This window comes from Symphalangus syndactylus, chromosome 12 (assembly GCF_028878055.3).
Source record: "Symphalangus syndactylus isolate Jambi chromosome 12, NHGRI_mSymSyn1-v2.1_pri, whole genome shotgun sequence".
Classification (NCBI taxonomy): Eukaryota; Metazoa; Chordata; class Mammalia; order Primates; family Hylobatidae; genus Symphalangus; species Symphalangus syndactylus.
Window position 1 is genome coordinate 61,787,688 of NC_072441.2, and position 22,034 is coordinate 61,809,721.

The window sequence follows — 22,034 nt, forward strand, 5'->3', positions numbered from 1 at the left end:
CCAGACTCCTGTAGACTGGGAGCCCCCGCGCCCCAGCACTGTGTTGCTAGGCGACGGTCTAGGGATTGAGGACGGCCACCAGAGGCCGGCAGGACTGGGGTCCATTTGCTTCTTCGACTGCTGCTGGGTCTGGTGCTTGCTCTGGGGGAGAGGAGGTCTTAATTGTAGGTAGAGGAAGCAACTAATTCAGTGGGATGACTAAAGGGAAGCCAAAAAGTCACCCTTGACCCTATGCATCTGCCTCGGTGCCTGCAGTTTCACCTTTAGCAACTCGTTTAAGTCAAGACTCTGGCATCCTAACATTTTTGGTGTGTGAAATTTTTGGTTCAAACAAAATTTTAACTTAGAAGCATGAACAAGAAAAAGATATTTTACAATATTGCTCCATTAATGAGGGACTCTCTACTTCCCCCTTTGAAGGGGCTGGCTTTCTTCTAAACCCCTAGACTCTGGAGCATAATTTGAAAATCACTGGGTTAAAGTATTGCAGCCACCCTGTTAAAAAGTAAACAGCCTTGGTTTGGTAAATATTAAGCTATTTTAAAATTACTAATACATAATGGCAGGTGGCAATGTTTTCCTGTGTAGGGAGGAGGAGGGGGATAACAGACTCCTTAGAGGATCTGAAGTCATACAATGGACCCACTGCCCAGAAAAATGCACATATCTGAAATTCTGCATCTGGCCGTATGTGGGCAATGGTCCATGGGCCATAGGTTAAGGACCCCTGTCTTGTGGGATATTTGTTTATGTGATTTACTTTCAAATGGGATAAATATTTAAGGCCTGGGGCACAGAAGAGTGAGTTTTGAAAAGGGGAGGAAGGAGAAGAAGAGCTAGAGAATCAGGATCTTGGTGGTAGAGGCCAGGAATGTGTGTTTTAAACATGATCTCCAGGCAGTTTTGATCAGACAAACATAGGCCCCAGAGGTCTAGAGCTGGTGCACCCAGGCCCTATTGAGTCAGCAGTCCTAAGGGAGTGGGAGGAGGGAGGGAGGGAGGGAGGGTGGGAGGAGCCCAGCTGCCTTTCCCAGGCTTCGGTGTGACCAGCTGGAGAACAATGGGAAACGTCCTCTCCCCTCAGCCCTCCTCTTCACAATGGGACACAGTGAGGTCGCAGTGCCCCTGAGCCTCAACCAGTCCATCCACCCAAAGCCTGAGCAGAGGAAATCTGAAGCAAAAAGTACAGAAACCAGGAGTTCACAAAACACCCGCAAGGGCTGCGCCTGAGAGAAAGTCTCATCTGGGGAACTCATGTTCCAAATTCTGACATTTCTCCATGGTTTTCCATGTTCCTATGCTAAGTGGAATTCATTGGTACTTCCCAGGAAAGGGCTAGTCTCTCCCTAACAGTCAGGGAACTTTTAGAGTTTGTCAGAAGTAACACAGGGCTTCCATTAATTTGGGGTTGATCAATGGAATCTGCTCTGGTCTGGGTGAGGTACTTTCCAGGCAAAGATGCATTTGCAACTGAGTCAACAACTACCTATTGACTCTGCTATACCCAGCTCCAGGGCATTTGCCTGGCGACCCCAGCCTCATCTTTTTTTTTTTTTTTGAGTGTCTCACTCTGCCACCCAGGCTGGAGTACAGTGGCATGATCACGGCTCACTGCAGCCTCCACTTCCCAGGCTCAATCAATCCTCCCACTTCAACCTCTCAAATAGCTGGGACTACAGGCATGTGCCACCATACCTGGCTAATTTTTATATTTTTTTGTAGAGCAGGGTTTTGCCATATTCCCCAGGCTGGTCTTGAACTCCTGGCCTCAAGCAATCCTCCTGCCTCGGCCTCCCAAAATGTTGAGATTACAGGCGTGAGCCACTGCGCCCAGCTGCTAATTTTGACATTCTCCCCAAAGAATCTGCTCTTTAGGGACTATGAGAGGAGAACAGAAACTTCTCTTCTGAAAGCAGATCCTTTGGGAACAAGGGAAGAAGTGGCCTCCTCCAGACCCCAAGGAATCCAGTCTAAAGTTGGCTCCAGACAAAACACAGGTTTACTTAAGAACCTGTTTCTTGACGCAGATCCTGTCCCAGCCAAGACAAACCCAAGTCGTGTTGATCTTCTGCTTCCTTTCCTGCTTGTGACTTTATGCAGCAGTGGTTTTAAGACTCAGAATGTGAGACACTTGCTTGGCTGTCTTTTCTCTCTGGGAGGCAGGGGAGGTAGGGAAGTTGTTCCCTTTTTCCCAATAGTCTTTGGGTAGTTATTCTTAGCCCTGTTAATGTTTTACTCAAATATAGCCATTTATCAAAATTGTAGAGTTAATATTTGTTCATTTCAATGTATATAAATTTTACCTTTTAAAAAAGGACCATGAGGCCGGCATGGTGGTTCGCGCCTGAATCCCAGCACTTTGGGAGGCTGAGGCAGGCGGATCGCTTTGAGCTCAGGAGTTCAAGACCAGCCTGGGCAACATGGCAAAACCCCATCTCTATTAAAAATACAAAAAAATTAGCCAGGCATGGTGGTGCACACCTGTAATCCCAGCTATTCGGGAGGCGGAGGCCAAGGTGAGAGGATGGTCTGAGTTCGGGAGTTCAAGGCTGCAGTTGCAGTGAGCCGAGATCACACCACTGCACGCCAGCCTGGGTGATAGAGTTAGACCCTGTCTCCAAAAAAAAAAAAAAAAAAGGACCATGAAAAATGAAAAATGACAATCTCATGTGGGGAGGAGCGGGTAGAGGCAGATGTAGTGGGGTAGAGATAGATAAAGAATGGCAGAAATTGGTGAGTATTGAAGCTGGGTGATGAGACGGGGCTCATTGCACTGTTTTGTTTTTTTAAATATATTTGAAATAACGTATTTCAAATTTGCCATAATAGGTTTTATAAATTTACCACATCAAAAAGTAAAAGTGGAAGAAAAGACTTAGGGATGTCTGTTTTCTCTTAGAAATCTCCCTTCGTGATCAACAATCTCAAAGAAACTCATACTCTTTAACCTAGTAATTCCACTTCTGGGAATTTATCCAAAGGAAATAATTAGAGATACAAAGAAAGTGTCATTGCAATATTATTTAAAATAAGGAAAAATGGAACACAACTCCAGGTCCAACAATGGGAGAATGGTGAAAGAAAGTATGATGCAGCCATTAAGGACATGGGAAAGTGCTTTTGACCTAAAATTAAATGGAAAAAAGTCAGAATACAAAACTATATGCCATATGATCTTCATTTGCATGTGTACATGCATGTATAGAGTCAGAATCTGGAAAGAAATACAGAAAATGTTAAAAGTAGTTATCTTTGTTTGGTGGACTTGTGGCAGGTTTTTCTTTTTTTTTTTTTTTTTTGAGACAGAGTCTTGCTCCGTTGCCCAGGCTGGAGTGCAGTGGCGCAATCTCGGCTCACTGCAAGCTCCGCCTCCCGGGTTCACGCCATTCTCCTGCCTCAGCCTCTCCGAGTAGCTGGGAGTACAGGCGCCCGCCACCACGCCCGGCTAATTTTTTGTATTTTTAGTAGAGATGGGGTTTCACTGTGGTCTCGATCCCCTGACCTCGTGATCCGCCCGCCTCGGCCTCCCGAAGTGCTGGGATTACAAGCGTGAGCCACCGCACCCGGCCTTTTTTTTTTTTTTTTTGAGAGAGTCTCGCTCTGTTGCCCAGGGTGCGGTCTCGGCTCACTGCAACCTCTGCCTCCTGGGTTCAAGCGATTCTCCTGTTTGGGATTACAGGTGCCTGCCACCACGCCAGGCTAATTTTTGTATTTTTTAGTAGAGGCGGGGTTTCACCGTGTTGGCCAGGCTGGTCTGGAACTCCTGACCTCGATTACAGGCGTGAACCACTGCGCCCGGCCCAGATTTTTATTTTCTTTTTTATTCTAGTCTGTATTTTCATCTTTCCTGCATTTAACAGGTATTACTTTGATAATTATTTTTAACTAAGATGTGCTATTTTGAAAGAAAAGGGGCTGGGCGTGGTGGCTTACGCCTGTCATCCCAGCACTTTGGGAGGCTGAGGCGGGCGGATCGCCTGAGGTCGGGAGTTCAAGACCAGCCTGACCAACATGGAGAAACCCCATCCCTACTAAAAACACAAAATTAACCGAGCGTGGTGGTGCATGCCTGTAATCCCAGCTACTCGGGAGGTTGAGGCAGGAGAATTGCTTGAACCAGGGAGGCGGAAGTTGCAGTGAGCTGAGATTGCACCATTGCACTCCAGCCTAGGCAACAAGAGCGAAACTCCATCTCAAAAAAAAAAAAAAAAAGGAAAGAAAGAAAAGGGGAAAAAGATGGAAGTAACGTCAGATTTCCATGTTGGTACCAGTACAAAATAATAAGTTCTTGGAACCGGAAGGAATCTTAGAAGTTGTCTAATCTTAGAAGTCCAACTGTCTCATTTTACAGATGAGGAGACTGAGGGTAGAATGAATCGAATGCCCACCGAGGTCATTTGTTCCTAGTCTCAGAGACTGTTTGTTTTAGTTCACCACTAGCCCTCGCATTCCCTGAGGACCTTCGCAGGCTGGAGAGTGCCCATGTTAATCCCCGGAGGCCCCATTTGAGGGGCTTTCCAGCCAGTCTGGGCCATCCGTTGCAGTCATCATTGGCCAGCTGGGCTGGAGAAGTGCCCTGGCAGGAAGAAGAAGACTGGTAGAACAGCAGACCTCACTGCCACCTGGTCACCTTGTGCTTCTCCCTTGGAGTGTTCTGACCAGTCATCCCTGTCTTCTTAGCTCTGCTGTTGCAGGGGTTATTTCAAAGCAACTAGGGTAAATGTCTGTGGGAGCTGGCTTGTCCTGGCTTTCAAATCACCATCACTCGGAAGAGAAACAATGTGGTTTAATGGTTAGTCAGATCGGAGTTAGAGATCTGTTACTGTCTTTGCCACAGTCCTTAGACACCAAGACCCTGCTCCAGAGAAATGGGGGCAAGCAACAGCTTGGAATGGCAAGTAAACCTCTTTGGGATGTGTGTTTATGGTCTATCTCCTCCCCATCCCATCCTTGCTAGCACACTCCCCACCACATACACATAAAAGCTCTAGAAGTCCACAGGTTTTAAACACCACTGCTTCACCAGAACCTAGCACATAACAAGCCCTCAGTACGTGCTTGTTGAATGTGGGATGAGTGAACATCATTTTCTTAGAATGTAGAAGAACAGACATATTCCAAGTTAACAATATCTTCTGAGATATTGTTTCTGAGTTATATAAACATTTTATATTTTATAATAAAATAAAAAATATAGTCTGAGACATTTAAACATTTTAATTCTAAAAGAACAGAATGTTTGAAAAAAATAGCACTTAATATTTATTTGCACAACTGCAATGCAATGTTTTTGAAAGCTGTCAATAGTGAACAAATAAGCATGAGGGAACACCACAGCCCGGGTATGTCCAGTGACACTGCTACAATGTGCGCTCTGCCTGCTGCCTTCCACTCCTCCCTCTTGGTGTTTCTGAGTTTGGCCAATCATTTGGATGATAATTAAAATATTTTTGGGTGGGTGTGGTGACTCACACTTGTAATTCCAGCACTTTGTGAGGTCAAAGTGGAAGGATTGCTGGAGTCCAGGAGTTCAAGACCAGTCTTAGCCACATAGCAAGACCCCATCTCTGCAAAAAAAATTTTTTTAATTAGCCAGATACAGTGGTGCACACCTGTAGTCCCAGCTACTCAGGAGGCTTAGGAGGGAGAATTGCTTGAGCCTGGGAGGTTGAGGCTGCAGTGAGCTGTGATCGCACCACTGCACTCAAGCCTGGGCAACAGAGTAAGACACCATCTCTAAATATATATAGATTTATATTTTATAAAAACATTTTTTATTTTGGAGATATTTCTCAAATTTAGACTATCAGATCATCAGACTTCTACCTTCTAGAGTACTCAATAGACTAACTCAGAGGTTGGGCGTGTTCTCTAGGATCTGTGGTATCACCTATTTAAAAAAAAAATAAAACTGTGGTAAAATACACGTAATGAAATTTACCAGCGTAACCATTTTTAAGTCTACGGTTCAGTGGCATGAAGTACATTCACATTGTTGTGCTACCATCGGCACCACCATCGTCATTATCCACAGAACTGTCTTTCAAAATGGAAATGCTGTACTCATCAAACAGTAACTCACCATCCTGCTCCTCTAGCCCCTGACGGACACCATGCTTTCTGTCTCTATGAATTTGACTACTATGTACCTTGTATAAGTAGAATCATACAGCATTTGTCTTTGTGACTGGCTTATTTCACTTGGCATGGTTTTTATGTTTTTATTCTGTGGAGTTTGGCTGGGGGGCACCAAGGCCAGCCCTAGGTAGAACTGGGAAGTAAGGAGGGGCCTTATACCCCGCTGCCCCACTTTCCTGCCCCATCCCTCCCTCAGTTCCCACCCACCTGAAGTCCCCGCTCAGTGGCTAAATGTCTTCATCCCCCTCATCCCATCTTCCACTTATCTGCAAAGAGCATCTGATTGGCCTAGTGTGGGTCACGTGTCCATCCACGGCAGAGGAAGGTGGGCCACCTCACTTGACAATCTCATCAAGACTCTGTATGTAATAAGGAGGCAATAGTTCCTCCCAGAGAGGTGCTGCTCTCAGAAGAAGGGGGATGGACACTGGGCAGGCACAAACAATAGATGTCTTTGTTGAACCTCCAACAAGGTTCCAAATGCCTTTCCGCCTTCCCATTGCACACAGCTTTGGACTTGGGTCTCTTCCCCTTGGGTCTTGTTTGGAAAATTTTTTATGTACTTGGCTTTCCTTGCAAAGTTTTTAGCAGCTTGAGAGCCAGTGCTGAGCCCAGACACTGTTTGTAAGTGTGATAGGAGCCTACACAGGCTGCTCTCAAACACTGGCAGCGTTGAAAACAGATTCTGGACTCAGATAGCCTGGTTCCAATCCTAGTTTGGCAGTTCCTGGCTGTGTGGCTTTGAGCAAGTGACCTTGCCTCTCAATGACTCGTTTTTCCCATCTGTAAAATGGTAAAATAATTTACCATTGAATTGTTTTGGAGATTGGAAAACGTACTGTGTGATGTGCTTGACCTACATCATCTTAATCATGCTCACAGAGGGCCCTATCGCACATGGGGAAAGGGCACTCCCTCTCTGGGCAGATGCAACACCTGAATAGGGCATACCACCTAGCATGCAAGGCTTGAGCTAGATTTCACCCTCCACTCATGCCCTGAGCTCGGTAACCTCATGAATAGCCCGCATAACTATACAGCAGCCCAGCCCCTCTATGATGCAGGGGTTTGTATATCCCCATTTTTCAATGAGGCAGCTATGGCTTAGGGAAGTCAAGCACCATGTGGGAAGGGGTGGTGGGATCACTCTAATTTGCCTATTTGCTTAGGGCACATGAAAAAGGCTAACCTAGTCCCTAGGATTCTCCTACACCTGAATTGTGGACCACATCTCTGTCATCAGCTAACCAGCTTAAACCTTATTCATCTTCCGCAGTGGATGGTAACGAAGTACAGCTCTAGCATCTAACCCATAGATTACCTCCAATCTCTAATCTCTAAACAGTTCCCTTTTTTATTTGAGACAGGGTCTCACTCTGTCATCTGGGCTGGAATGTAGTGGCACAATCGCGGCTCACTGCAGCCTCAACCTCCCAGGCTCAGGTCATCCTCCCACCTTGGCCTGCTGAGTAGCTGGGACTACAGGCACATGCCACCACGACCGATGAATTTTTGTATTTTTAGTAGAGACGGGGTTTCACCATGTTGGCCAGGCTGGTCTCGAACTCCTGACCTCAAGTAATTCGCCTGCCTCGACCTCCCAAAGTGCCAGGATTACAGGTGTGAGCCACTGCGCCTGGCCTCTAAACTGTTACTTTGATAATCATTTTTAAAAGTAACAGATACTATTTTGAAAGCAAGTGGTGGGAAGGTAGAAGGAAGGACAGATTTCCATCCAGGTACCATCCTGACTTGACAGTTTTCTTTTTTTTTTTTTTTTGGTCATTTCAGCAGTCCATTCAATATCCACACAGTAAGGACTAAAAATATTGTGAGTCTGAGTGAATTCTAGAACAGAAAGATCAGTGTTACCAACAGATCAGTCAATACAGGCAAAGCATTTTCCAGTTTCAGGGTTTTTTTTCCTCTTCCTTCTCATGTGCCCAGGAGTATTACATGGCTGGATGATGCTAGGGAAGGATGCACTAACTAAAGTTCCCCATCTCCTCATTTCTAAACCCTTCCTTTATTTCTCTGATGAACAGGCAGCACCCACTGCCTGCTGTGTCCCATTTAACCGTGTAATTTGGGTGGGCGTCATAGAATTGTGCACAGGGAGGAGGAAGGAGTTACGTGCTGGATGTATATACTGAATGTGTTTATGTGCTTCTTTGTAGACCTGCACTATATGCAAATTATATACTTTCAGACAGATCACTGAGTAAACTGAAGTACTGTCAGGGAATTGATGTGTTTGCAGAACGCTGAATATAATTGAGGAGTCCTGCCAGCTCTATCCCTGATTTAACTCTCTCTAAGCTTATGTCTTTTTTTTTTTTTTTTTTTAGATGGAGTCTTGCTTTTTTTGCCCAGGGTGGAGTAAAGTGGTGCTATCTTGGCTCACAGCAACTTCCGCCCCCACTCCCAGGTTCAAGCGATTCTCTTGCCTCAGCCTCCTGAGTAGCTGGGATTACAGGCACGTGCCACCACACCTAATTTTTGTATTTTTAGTAGAGACAGAGTTTCACCATGTTGGCCAGGCTGGTCTCAAACTCCTGACCTCAGGTGATCCACCCACCTTGGCCTCCCAAAGTGCTGGGATTACAGGCATGAGCCACTGTGCCCGGCCCTAAGCTTATGTTTTGAATGGTGTGATCTCAAAGTGTAGTTCAGATTTGAAACAGGTGTATTAGAACCAGCCACCTTGAATTATGTAAATATCCCCAAGTGGCATGAAGTAAATGAGCACATATTGAAAGGGAAATTTTCTTAGGCTTGGAACCACCATTTCCTCAGCAAACCTCCCACCTGAGTGAGACCCAGGGGACATCAAATGAAAGACGATGAAAAGTAATGGATTTGGCCCATGTGCCTCTAAGAGGCCAAATGCAGTCAGAATGAACTGAGATGATCTTCGAAGAGATTAGATATTTTAACACCAATTCTCAGGCCTTAGAAGTGAGCCTGGCTGCTGGCAGACAACCAACACTGTCATGTTTAATTTTTAGATTTGGCTGTTAAATTTGGCCCTGTGTGAGTCTGTGTTTGGTCAGAGTCTATAAGGGTGGAGGAGGATTCCTGGTGGGAAGGCCTGATTTCTAGCTCAGTGACTTATCGGCTGGGTGACCTTGGACAAGCTATCATGCCACTGAGAGTCTATTTTCTCATCTGTACAATGAAGGAAACACCCCCTGGTCTACTTGCCTTATAGGGAGTCGTGAAGATCAGACGAGATGGTATTTGGGAACTGTGAACACACTACACAAAAGACCAGCATGAATATGTTCACAAGCACCACCCAGTCCTTTCTGCCTTGCTCACTCAATTCTCCATTTAATGTATACACAGTGGATTTTACCCCTCATTCTTGCAGCAAAACCCTTTTGAGAGTATCACTTTAAGAAGTGGATTGACATCATATGTGTATAGTTGCCCTATTTATCCTCAGAGTCTGAGATGAGGAAAAGACAAGAATTATTAGGAAAAATAGACCCAGAGAGGGCACAAAGAATTCCCATCCTGATGTTCTTTCTTTCCTAGATGACATTGACATCTACATCCAAAGCCAAAGATTCTGGTCAAAAGTTAATCTATTGGCTGGGCATGGTGGTGCATGTAGTGGCTCCTGTAGTCTCAGCTACTTGGGAAGCTGAGGTGGGAGGATCACTTGAGCCCAGGAAGTCAAGATTACAGTGAGCCATCATCACGCCACTGCACTCCAGCCTGGGTGACAGAGCAAGAGACTGTCTAAAAAAAAAAAAGAAAAGAAACTACATCTTTACCATATTGCAACAAGTCTGAAACGCCACTGCTTCTAAGACACCATTTTTTTAATGTGTCATAAAGAAAGAAAAAGCTCTATCCCCTAAAACATAACACAATGCTTCCTTACTGTGTTAATTTTAAGACACGTCTTGATTTCACAGATGTTAGATGTGGAAAAAGCGTGCATCTTGGAATAGATGAAATGCAGTGTGTTTACCTATCCCCAAAAATAAAGCTTTTTCCTTTTGGTCCTGACGCATTATCAGATTAGCAAACTTCAAAACTGTTGTATTTTTTGTCTTAGCTCCTTGACGTTATACATGTTACGCAATCATGTTTTCACGTGGGTTAAAGGGGGACATTAATTCTATTTTTCTTATGCATACAGTAATACAAAGTACCTCTGGGCTTGAATATAGTTTTAGGTAATGTAGATTGTAAAATACTTGTCAGAGCCAAAATCATTGCTAATTCCATAGTCTGTTGTTTATTACCAGATTTAAAGGAGGAAGAAACACTTAAGGGCATTGGCACATCAATTGTGTTTTCTTTGTTCTGAGTAGAACTGTTTGTTGTTGTTGTTTTATTTAATGCTTGATTTGTTTTGTTGTTATTCCATTTATTTTTAGCTCAGGTAAAACAATTAAACTATGAGTTTCCCATTGCACAGACAAATTAGGGATGAACAGGCTCAAGTGAGAGCACATCACCTGCCTCGGCTAAATATGTTTTCATAAAATGCAATTGGGAATTCATAGTCTTTCTGAGCGGTAAGGGAGCATAAGAAACACAGGGAAATAGGGCCAGGTGTGGTGGCTCACGCCTGTAATCCCAGCATTTTGGGAGGGCAAGGCAGGTGGATCGCAAAGTCAGGAGTTTGAGACCAGCATGGCTAACGTGGTGAAACCCCGTCTCTACTAAAAATACAAAAATTAGCCTGGCGTGGTGGCGGGCGCCTGTAGTCCCAGCTACTCAGGAGGCTGAGGCAGGAGAATCCCTTGAACCCAGGAGGCGGAGGTTACGGTGAGCCAAGATCATGCCACTGCACTCCAGCCTGGGCGACAGAGCGAGACTCCGTCTCAAAAAAAAAAAAAAAAAAAAAGAAACACGGGGAAATAGAAACACATACCACTTCTGTGATGAGCCTTTGTAAATTTTTTGTGGACTAAGGCTTCCATTTAGAACATCCTTCCATTTAGAATGTCCTCGTTCATAAATTCCACACTTTGGAATAAGAAAAACTCCACCTATTTCTAGCCTGTTCCTTAGTTACCTTCCCACATTCCTCTGCTCCATAAGGACATTACTTAAACATAACAACAAACAGAGTCACACACAAAAATGATTTCTAGGGACTAGACCACGGCTGGGTGGAAGGGAATGATCCAAATCATTGTAGTTCTTGTACTCGGTTCATAATCATCAGCTCCCTGCTGGGGGTCCCAGGGCCCATTTCTGAGAGGATGAGCATCAGTAGCCATGGTGCTGGGCAGGAAGCGGGTGGGAAGCTGTCAATGTTTGATCACTGCTAATGCACATTTTGCCCACTGTTCTCTCTCCTGCAGTCTGAGTACCACTATGAGTACACGGCGTGTGACAGCACGGGTTCCAGGTGGAGGGTCGCCGTGCCGCATACCCCAGGCCTGTGCACCAGCTTGCCCGACCCCGTCAAGGGCACCGAGTGCTGTAAGCAGCTATCCTGCTCAGGGCTTCCCTGTCACTCAGCTTTGGTCTCTCCTCCAAGTCTCCTGCCATCCAATCTGGGCCCTTCCTGGCAGAGCAGCTGCATTAAGGAATCAGATCTTTTCCCCAATTAGTCCCCACATCCCAGACCCTTATGAGATTTGGTGCAGAAGTGTTTCATGAATGCAAACTGGATATCTGAATTTACTTTCATTTTTTAAAGGAATTTAAATCCCATCAGTGGATACAGCATAAGCAATGCCAGCTGTGTGCACTCAGATGTTCTTTTCTGTTTGCATACATTTTCATTTTTGCCTGTGTATGTCTCTCCAATCTACACTCACTCGCCAGCCACAATCAGTCATTAGGGAAGACTGAGATTTGCTTTCGTTCTTAAAAAGGAAGTCAGAGAGGCTAAGTTTCTGCAGAGACGTCCTTTAAAACGCTCCAGGCATCACTTCAGGAGACAAGAATCTTCCTGACTGTGGATCTGATTGTGCAATAGGAAAGGCAGTGGCTTGCCGCAGCCCCAGCGCCCGCCTCCGTGACTCTGCAGTCACAACTTTTCTGCAATTGGCAGCTGTTTTCCCTGCATTATTCTTTTAGGAATGCGAAGGGAATAACAAGAAAAACCAGGCACTAGATTTATGGAATTATTTGAAGAGTTGGAAAGGAATTTGAAGATATTTAAATTCTAAAATCAGCTTAGTACAGTGCCTGTTTGAGTAAGTGAGCAAATAAATACTTGTTAAATTAATGACTGGATATTGCTGAGACCTGAGCAGAACTGAGGTGTGACTAGTGGAAACAAATGAGCCATCTTTTGAACTGCAAAGACAAATAAGGCACACTCTCTGCTTTCAGAAGCTTAGGGTGGTGGAAAGTGCAGACATTCATTCATTCACTCATTGTTTCAGAAACATTCATGAAGCTCCCAGTCTGTGCCAGTCACTGAGCCAGCCATCCCCGGAGATGCGCAGAGCCTAGTGGGTGGCAGACATATATGATATGAGAAAGAATGAGAGTTGCGAATATTTAGGGATCAGGCATAGCTGGGAGGGCCACTGGAGCAAAAGTTTAGATGTGGATGAAGAGTGACACATTTGAGGAAGAGCTTGTGGTCCAGGGTAGAGGCAACACAGAGAAGGTGATGGATGGAGTTGAGGTGGAGAAAGATTTGTAGTGGGAAGTCAAGCTGGGAAGTTAGGCTGGAGGGAAATCGTGGAAAACTTTGAATGCCAGGCCAAGAGCATAATTCTAGAACCAAAAGGGAGTGCCTGTTTATTTTTAAAATAAGGAGAATAATAGTACATATGTGTTTTACTTTTTATTTTTTTAAAGACAAGATCTCACTCTTTTTCCTAGGCTGAAGTACAGTGGTGCAATCTTAGCTCTGTAGCCTCGACCTCCTGGGCTCAAGTAATTTTCCCACCTCAGCCTTTTGAGTAGCTAGGATTACAGGCACATGCCACCACTCCCAGCTAATTTAAACATTTTTTTTGGTAGTGACAGGGTCTGACTGTGTTGCCCAGGTTGGCCTCAAACTCCTGGGCTCAAGTGATCCTCCTGCCTTGGTCTCTCAAAGTGTCGGGTTTACAGGTATGAGCCACTGTGCCTGATCACATCTGTTTTAGAAAGGTACCCCTGACCACAGAATGAGCAAAAATAAGAATAGGGAACTAGTTAGGAAGATGTTGCAATGATTGAGTTAACAGGTCATGAGAATCCCACCTAGTATGGTGGCAGTACAACCAGAAAGGCAGAGGCCAGAGGCTCAAGGGAGAAATTCAAGGCTGAAGGGCCATGTGTCATTCAGAGGAGTCAGCACAAGAGACCTTGGCATCCTCTTCACCAGAGAGCTCTCAGAATGGTCAGGGCACCTCTCCAAAGGAAACGAGTGCCAGGGACATGCCCAAAGTCCCACAGCAAGGCAGAGTGTCCGTGGCCCTAGATCTATTTTTTTTTAATAACAGCTTTATTGGTATACAATTTATATGCCATGAAATTCATTCCTTTAAGGATAAAATTCAGTGGTTTTTAGAATATTCACAGCAACCATCATCACTCTCATTTCACATTTTAATCATCTTAGAAAGAAACCTCATATTATTAGCAATCTCTCCCCAGCGCCTCCCCACAGCCCCTGGCAACCACAAATCTACTTTCTGTCTCTATGGCTTCGCCTCTTTTGGCCATTCCATACAAATAGAATGACACATAGCAAGGAATATCACTGCTGAAAAAAAATTTTTTTAAGAAAAATAAAATAAAATCACACAGTAAATGCCATGGCCCTAAATCTTGGTGGGCCAAACTCCTAGACCCCAACCCAGTGCTCCTCCCTTCAGCTGCTCGCAGCCCGTCCACTTCTGGGGCTGCAGTGACCTGAAACCCCACCTTGTCTCTACCCTGTTTTCCAGCCTTCTCCTGCAACGCCGGGGAGTTTCTGGATATGAAGGACCAGTCGTGTAAGCCATGCGCTGAGGGCCGCTACTCCCTCGGCACAGGCATTCGGTTTGATGAGTGGGATGAGCTGCCCCATGGCTTTGCCAGCCTCTCAGCCAACATGGAGCTAGATGACAGTGCTGCTGAGTCCACCGGGAATTGCACTTCGTGAGTCTGCACACACCCCCACCCCAACCCCAGCCCACTGGGGAAGGGGCTGCAGGGCACACTGGACAGCCTCCTCTGCTGCCCCTCAGGCTAGGCAGGGAGGATGGAGGGAAGAGGAAGCCAGGCTGCCAGAGTGAGGCCTGCAGCTGTGCCCACAAGACCAGTGGATGTGACTCTGCCTGGCCCACTCTTACTGGCCTAAACTTACCAGTGATGGACAGGCATTTGTGGGAGGTAAAAAACATGGGGAAATAAGAGAGTGGACAAGGGGGACAAGGGTTAAATGGCCCAGTCTATTTAAAACAAAACTCAGTTGGAGCTGGGCACAGTGACTCACCCCTGTAATCCCAGCACTTTGAGAGGCTGATGTGGGAGGACTGCCTGAGGCCAAAAGTTTGAGACCAGCCTGGGAAACATAACGAGACCCCTGTCTCTACAAAAAGTTAAAAAATTTGCCAGGTGTGGTGGTGCATGTCTGTAGTCCCAGCTACTCAAGAGGCTGAGGCAAGAGGATCACTTGAGCCAGGAGTTCAAGGTTAGAGTGAGCTATGATCGCACCACTGTACCCCTGGATAACAGAGCAAGACCCTGTCTCAATGGAAAACAAAAACCGGCCGGGCGCAGTGGCTCACGCCTGTAATCCCAACACTCTGGGAGGCCAAGGCGGGTGGATCACCTGAGGTCAGGAGTTCAAGACCAGCCTGGCCATGGTGAAACCCTGTCTCTACTAAAAATACAAACAATTAGCCCGGCGTGGTGGTGCGCACCTGTGATCCCAGCGACTCGGGAGGCTGAGGCAGGAGAATTGCTTGAACCGGGAGGCAGAGGTTGCAGTGAGCTGAGATTGCACCATTGCACTCCAGCCTGGGCAACAAGAGCGAAACTCCATCTTAAAAAAAGAAAAACAAAAACCAAAACCAAAAAAACCAACTGGATTTCCACCACGGAATTTTGGATCAGCCAGTATACTTTCTCAGCTTGAATGGAACACAATATGCAAAGCTTGGGTGTCTTCCCAGCTTGGCTGCTAACTTCTTTTTTTTTTTTTCTGAGACAGAGTCTCACTCTGTCACCCAGGCTGGAGTGCAGTGATGCCATCTCGGCTCACTGCAACCCCCAGCTCCCAGGTTCAAGTGATTCTCCTGCCTCAGCCTCCTGAGTAGCTGGGTTACAGGTGTGTGTGCCACAATGCCTGGCTAATTTTTTTTTTTTTTTTTGAGATGGAGTCTCACTCTGTCACCCAGGCTGGAGTGCAGTGGCGCGGTCTCCGCTCACTGCAAGCTCCGCCTCCCGGGTTCACGCCGTTCTCCTGCCTCAGCCTCCCGAGTAGCTGGAACTACAGGCACCCACCACCACACCTGGCTAATTTTTTTTTATTTTTAGTAGAGACGGGGTTTCACCGTGTTAGCCAGGATGGTCTCGATCTCCTGACTCCTGACCTTGTGATACACCCGCCTCTGCCTCCCAAAGTGCTGGGACTACAGGCGTGAGCCACCGCGCCTGGCTAATTTTTTTGTATTATTTTAGTAGAGATGGGGTTTCACCATGTTGGCCAGGCTGGTCTCAAACTCCTGAACTCAGGTGATCCACCTGCCTCAGCCTCTCAAAGTACTGGGATTACAGGCATGAGCCACCTTGGGTGCTAACTTCTAAAACTGATTCTGCCTAGCCTTTGCTCAGTGCTGGCTGAAATCTTCCAAACACTGTGAGACCCTAGTGACTAGAAAATTTTCTTGGAAAGCTCAGCCCAGGGTGCTTGGAGAACTGGATATCTATTTCAGATATGTCTTTTGTAGGCCAGGCACTATTCTGGATGCTTTACATATATTATTTTCTCTAATTCTCACAAGAACCCTGTGAAATAGGCATTACTATTTCTATTACAGAGACGAGGAACTGGAAGCTCAGCAAGGTTATCACCTGCCCTTTGTTATCCGGCTTACAGCTGGCGAGATTGAAATTCAAACCCAAGCTTCCACTGCTCCACAATGCCACATTCAAATAACATTTATTATGGACAAGGCAACATTGGGTCCCAGGGAGCGAAAGTGGGGGGGATATGAGGATATGAAAGGCAGTCATATTGTTCCTTATTAAATATGGACAATGAATACAGGAGGAAAGCAAATGAAAGTTTCACTTATACCCAAACAATCAAATGGATAAGAAGGACTCAAGAATTGTATTACACTTGGATTTCTAAAAACTGGGAGCAATGTCTCCCATTCCTATACTTAAATCTTGTCTAAGCCAAGCAGTGGCTATTTAATCTATAGTCCAATTTTAATGTTATGTTATTTTAGAGTTCAATTTGGTGTGTCAGATTCATTAGCATGACAATACTGGAGGCAGAGATAAAGCTAGAGAGCTTTAAAGCTGGAAGGAGCGGGAATGTGTGGGTTAAGACAACCAACCCCCATTTGAGTCCTAATGGAGAATGTCATTAGGCCCTGGACAAGGTGCAGACCTGGCTCAGTCAATTCCTACCATGTAAAGGAAGGATTTCTTCTCTCTCTGGGGACTGCACCAAGAGTCCAGAAATCATTATCTCTCAGTGAGGCAGGATGTGGGTGGGTTAATAACAACTTGTGTTTCCACGGCACGGACTATTTCAGGGCCTGTATCTTAAGGCATCCCACGACATCCCTGGGAGGGAGGGAGAGGATATTTCTCCGTCAATGGAGAGGAAATGGCCATCTGGAGAGGTTTTTGTGGTTTCCCCATCATCCCTCAGAAAGGCAATAATTGAGCTGATACCTAGAGCGCAAGTATTTGGCTTTCCTATTCAGCTATGCAGCTACCCAAATCCTGCCTGCTCTGCCTCAAGAGACTCCAAGCTGGTCTCCTGCTTCCATTCCCAGCCTCCTCCAGGCCTGTCCACTCAGCAGCCAGATTCATCTTTCTTTTTTCTTTTTTTTTAAGAAACAAAATCTCACTCTGTCACCCAGGCTGGAGTCCAATGGCGCAATCACAGCTCACTGCAGCCTCAACCTCCCCGGGCTGAAGCCATCCTCCCACCTCAACCTCCTGCGTAGCTGGGACTGCAGGCACATGCCACCACACCTGGCTAACTTCTTATTTTTTCTAGAGACAGGGTTTCAGTATGTTGCCCAGGTTGGACTCAAACTCCTGGGCTCAAATGATCCTTCTGCCTCAGCCTCCCAAAGTACTGGGATTACAGGTGTGAGCCACTGCACCCAGCCTCATCTCCTTAAATCCAATCACAGTACTTTCCCGCTCAAAACCCTAGATTCAGTGGCTACCAATTACTCTTGGGATAAAGTCCACTACCTTCCCACAGCCTGCAGGGCCCTGCTGCCCTGCCCCCTGCCGTCTGGCCGTTTCCCCAGCCTCTCCCACTTTCCTTCTGTCTTCACTTGCTGTGTTCCAGCCACACTGACCATCACACTCCTTCCCCTCCTCAGGGCATTTGAACATGTGACTCTCTGTCCCCTCTTCTATGACTCCTACTTAACCCTCAGGTCTCTACCTAAAAATCACTTCCTCAAACAAACCATCCCCAACCCCATAGACTCCTGTTACACGCTCTTTATCATCCTGCATTTCTCCAATGGCACTTATCACAGTCATTACTATGTGATTGTGTGATTAGTTAAGCTTCTGTCTCCTCAACTAGAAAGAGAATGCAAGCCCCAAGAGGGAAAGGATCATACTTGTCTTGTTCATCACTGTGTCTCCAGCATCTAACATAGTGTCTGGCTCAAAATAGACAAAATAAATAATTGGGGACAAAACAGACCAGCTGAACGGAGTATCCATGGCAGGATCCTGAGCCTTCAGGGATCCTCCGTGGGTCCTGGGTTGATGTCCCAGGGCTAAGGTACTGGCCTGAGATCAGAGACTAGGATAAGCTAAGGGAACAGGAGTGATGTGGGAGTAATAGAAAGAATGTCATATATTAGTGGAAAAGATCGAGCAGACGCCCAAAGACTGTGACAGTGAAACAAGAATGAGAGAGAAATGTAAACATTAAAAATGAAAAATATTGGCCGGGCGCGGTGGCTCACGCTTGTAATCCCAGCACTTTGGGAGGCCGAGGCGGGCGGATCACGAGGTCAGGAGATCGAGACCACAGTGAAACCCCGTCTCTACTTAAAAAAATACAAAAAATTAGCCGGGCGTGGTGGCGGGCGCCTGTAGTCCCAGCTACTCGGAGAGGCTGAGGCAGGAGAATGGCGTGAACCTGGGAGGCGGCGCTTGCAGTGAGCCGAGATTGCGCCACTGCACTCCAGCCCGGGCGATAGAGCGAGACTCTGTCTCAAAAAAAAAAAAAAAAAAAAAAAAAAAAAGAAAAATATTATATGCAGATCACAACTGGATGACCTAGGGTAAGTTTCCTAAGCACTTCTGGGCTTCAGTTTCTTCATTCTAAAAATGATGATAAAAATAGTACTCTTATAGGTTGAGGTAAGGATTGATGAGATGATACTTGTAAAGAATTTAGAGCGATGCCTGACCCTAGAAATCAATCAAAACATGTTGTTATTATTAAATATGAAATGTCTTCACCAGGGGCAACTCTGACAAAAATCGGAATTATGATGCATTTTGCAAATGTAACACACTTATGGCATCTTTTTAATTATTCATTAAACTTCAAGAGTTATTTATAGCTGATGTCGTGGAGCACATCAGCATTAAAGGTTAACCCTTTCAACAAGGAAAAATCAATGCTGTTAGGTTAGATGGGATATTTTGGACGAGCTCATGTTATATATTTTCGTTTTGAGAATAACACTGACTGTCAAAGAGCTGAAAATAACCATGTTATTCTGGCAAACACAGGGGGAAATCTGTGGACTAATCTGAGGTTCCTTTAACTGGCTATTATTATTATTATTATTATTATTATTATTATTTTGAGATGGAGTCTCGCTTTATCACCCAGGCTGGAGTGCAATGGCACGATCTTGGCTCACTGCAACCTCCGCCTCCCAAGTTCAAGCAATTCTCCTGCCTCAGCCTCTTGAGGAGCTGGGATTACAGGCATGCGCCACAACACCCAGCTAATTTTTGCATATTTAGTGGAGTTGGGGTTTCACCATATTGGTCAGGCTGGTCTCGATGGTCTCGAACTCCTGACCTCAGGTGATCCACCTGCCTCAGCCTCCCAAAGTGCTGGGATTATAGGCGTGAGCCACCACGCCCATTCAACTGGCCATTATTAAGCAACTGGAAACCTGGGCTGGTCTCAGGCAAAACAGTGCAATAGCGTGAGTGTTTTTGATTACCTGTTTCTACGTTCAACTCTTTAACCCTGTGAGTCCCCACTATGTGCCAGGCCCAGGCTGGTGCTAGGAATACTTTAGTGAGCAAGGTAAATTTGGTCTCTTCCCTCATATAATATTGGCAACAATTTTGAGGTGTGACAGTTTCAAATTTGGAGAGAATGTGGAGCAACAGGACAGTGTAGCAGTAGCTGGTAAATGGGAGGCTCACATACAGTTCTCCTCCCAGGCTTTCTACTCAGACATGTGCCTAAAGAGGCAGGAACACAGCAGAATGTGCACACAAAACTGCAAACAATCCAAATGTCCATCAACGAGTAATGCACAAATATATATGGTAGAGCCATACAAAGGAATGTTATGCAGTAGTAAAGACGAAGCCAGAAAAGCTGGATGTGTGAATATGAATGAATCTCCCAGTTAGTATACTGAAGTCCCTCCCTTCCCGAAGTGAGTTTCAGAGCCCATAAATATAATACCATTTATGTGAAGTTTGAGAACATGCAAAGCACTACCATGCAGTATGTTGTTTAGAGATACATACATGTAGAGAACCGCATGTGCATGTTAAACACCAGATTCAGGGAAGTAGTCACTTGGTCGTGGGGAAGCCAGTGTGTTCCAGGAAAAGGGATGAGGTTAGCGGAGGGTACACAGAGGCTTCTGCTGTGTTGAACTTCTTAAGCAGGGTGGTGGGTCGGTGAGTGTTCATTACACCATTGTATAGGTCTTACATATTCATTATATACTAAAAATAGATAAAATATCATGGGATTATGGCTATGAGAAGGGGTGCAAAGAGAGCTAAGGGCACCCATAGCAGAAGCAGATAGAATCAAGGAAGACTTTTTAGATTAAGTGACATTTAAGACACAGTAGGGGTTAAACCGAGAGAGAGAGGAGGAAATTTGTTCCAGGAAGAGGGAAGAGGATATCAGGAGGCCCAGAGGTCAGAGAAAGCTTGGCAGAGGAATTGAAAGAAATGTCATAGAGTTCAAGTATAAAGAGTGCATCAGGAATTTGTACCCTATCCTGAGGGCCACAGGGAGTCAGTCCCAGGGGTTTTAATTTGAAGCAAGGGAGTGCCATGGTCAGAGGTCTATTCTGGAGGATCTGTCTTCTGGGCTGCAGCATGCAGAGGGCTTGGAGGATACGGGACTGGCTTCAGGGAGACAAGTTTGGGGGCTGGTTCGTAGATGGTGTGGTGGTGAGCGTAGGGAGAGCCCGTGGACAGGGTGGATAGAGTGAACACGTATTTAGGAGATAAAACAGACATGACCAGGTTGGCTGTCTCCGGGGTTCTCTGGCCCTCATCCTTTCCACAAAAACCATTTACATGTGGCATCTTATAGTAGACATTTCTGGAAAAACAGGTAGACTAGACTGGGTGGATGTCTGAGTTCTGAAGAATATCTGTGTCTACTGAGTTATTTGACAGCTTTAGAGTTTGGCAGACCCTATTTCAGCCCTGCCACTCGCTGGCTTCGTAACACTGGGCTTGGCACTCTCCAAGCCCCAGTTTCATCATCTCTTAAACAGAAAGAACATTTCCTCTTATTGATGAAAATAAATCATGAATATAAAGCATGTAGTTCAATACCTGGAAGGCAGTAAGCAACCAATAAATGTTATCCCTCCCTGACTGGGGGCGGTGGCTCATGCCTGTAATCCCAGCACTTTGTGAGGCCGAGGTGGGTGGATCACTTGAGGTCAGGAGTTCGAGACCAGGCTGGCCAACATGGTGAAAACCTGTCTCTACTAAAAAAAAATACAGAAATTAGCTGGGTGTGGTGGTGCATGCCTGTAATCCTAGCTACTCGGGAGGCTGAGACAGGAGAATTGCTTGAACCCGGGAGGCAGAGGTTGCGGTGAGCTGAGGCCACGCCACTGCACTGCAGCCTGGGAGACAGAGCGAGACTCTGCCTCAAAAAAAAAAACAATGTTATCCCTCCCCAACTTCACCTGCCACCCATATCCCATGTAGCTCTGCACAATGTGGAGGCATGCCTGCTTGTCTTCCACACCTGTCTGCCTTCCTCTTCTTAGCTGTACTCCAGGTCCTTGACCTACCTGAGAGCTTCTTTTGTCCCTTCTTCACTGAGCATTTTCAGGACCAAGTTTCAGTTTGTGAATCACAAGCCCGAAAATTCCCAAAGACCCAGCAGAACATGAGACCTGCATATGGCACAGAGCCTGGTGGGCTGTGCTCCTGCCTGTGAACCTGGTTCCTGTTCCTTCACAGGTCCAAGTGGGTTCCCCGGGGCGACTACATCGCCTCCAACACGGACGAATGCACAGCCACACTGATGTACGCCGTCAACCTGAAGCAATCCGGCACCGTCAACTTCGAATACTACTACCCAGACTCCAGCATCATCTTTGAGTTTTTCGTAAGCCCCTGGCCAAGGTGGAGGGTGGGAGCTAAAAAGTCTCTCTGGGGTTCAGATCCATTTGAGGAATCCATCATGAGTGTAGCCCTGCTTGGGGGAATCACCGTTGTTTTCCCTCTGGAGAGAGCTGTGGGCAAAATGAGCTGAGGCCCCAGGAGGCAAGGAGAAAAGGCAAACGTGAAAGGACTCTTGGGGG

At 46.0% G+C, this 22,034-nt stretch overlaps 1 protein-coding gene across 4 annotated transcripts in view; it reads left to right on the forward strand.

Annotated features, from left to right (window-relative positions):
• ELAPOR1 (endosome-lysosome associated apoptosis and autophagy regulator 1) overlaps positions 1-22,034 on the forward strand; it is a 92,323-nt gene that overhangs the window by 38,070 nt on the left and 32,219 nt on the right. For all 4 annotated transcript variants that reach the window (XM_063624432.1, XM_063624433.1, XM_063624434.1 and 1 more), the window contains 3 exons: positions 11,469-11,589; positions 14,007-14,199; positions 21,691-21,838. In XM_063624432.1, the coding sequence (XP_063480502.1) occupies positions 11,469-11,589; positions 14,007-14,199; positions 21,691-21,838 (462 nt within the window). The remainder of the gene's footprint in view (positions 1-11,468; positions 11,590-14,006; positions 14,200-21,690; positions 21,839-22,034) is intronic.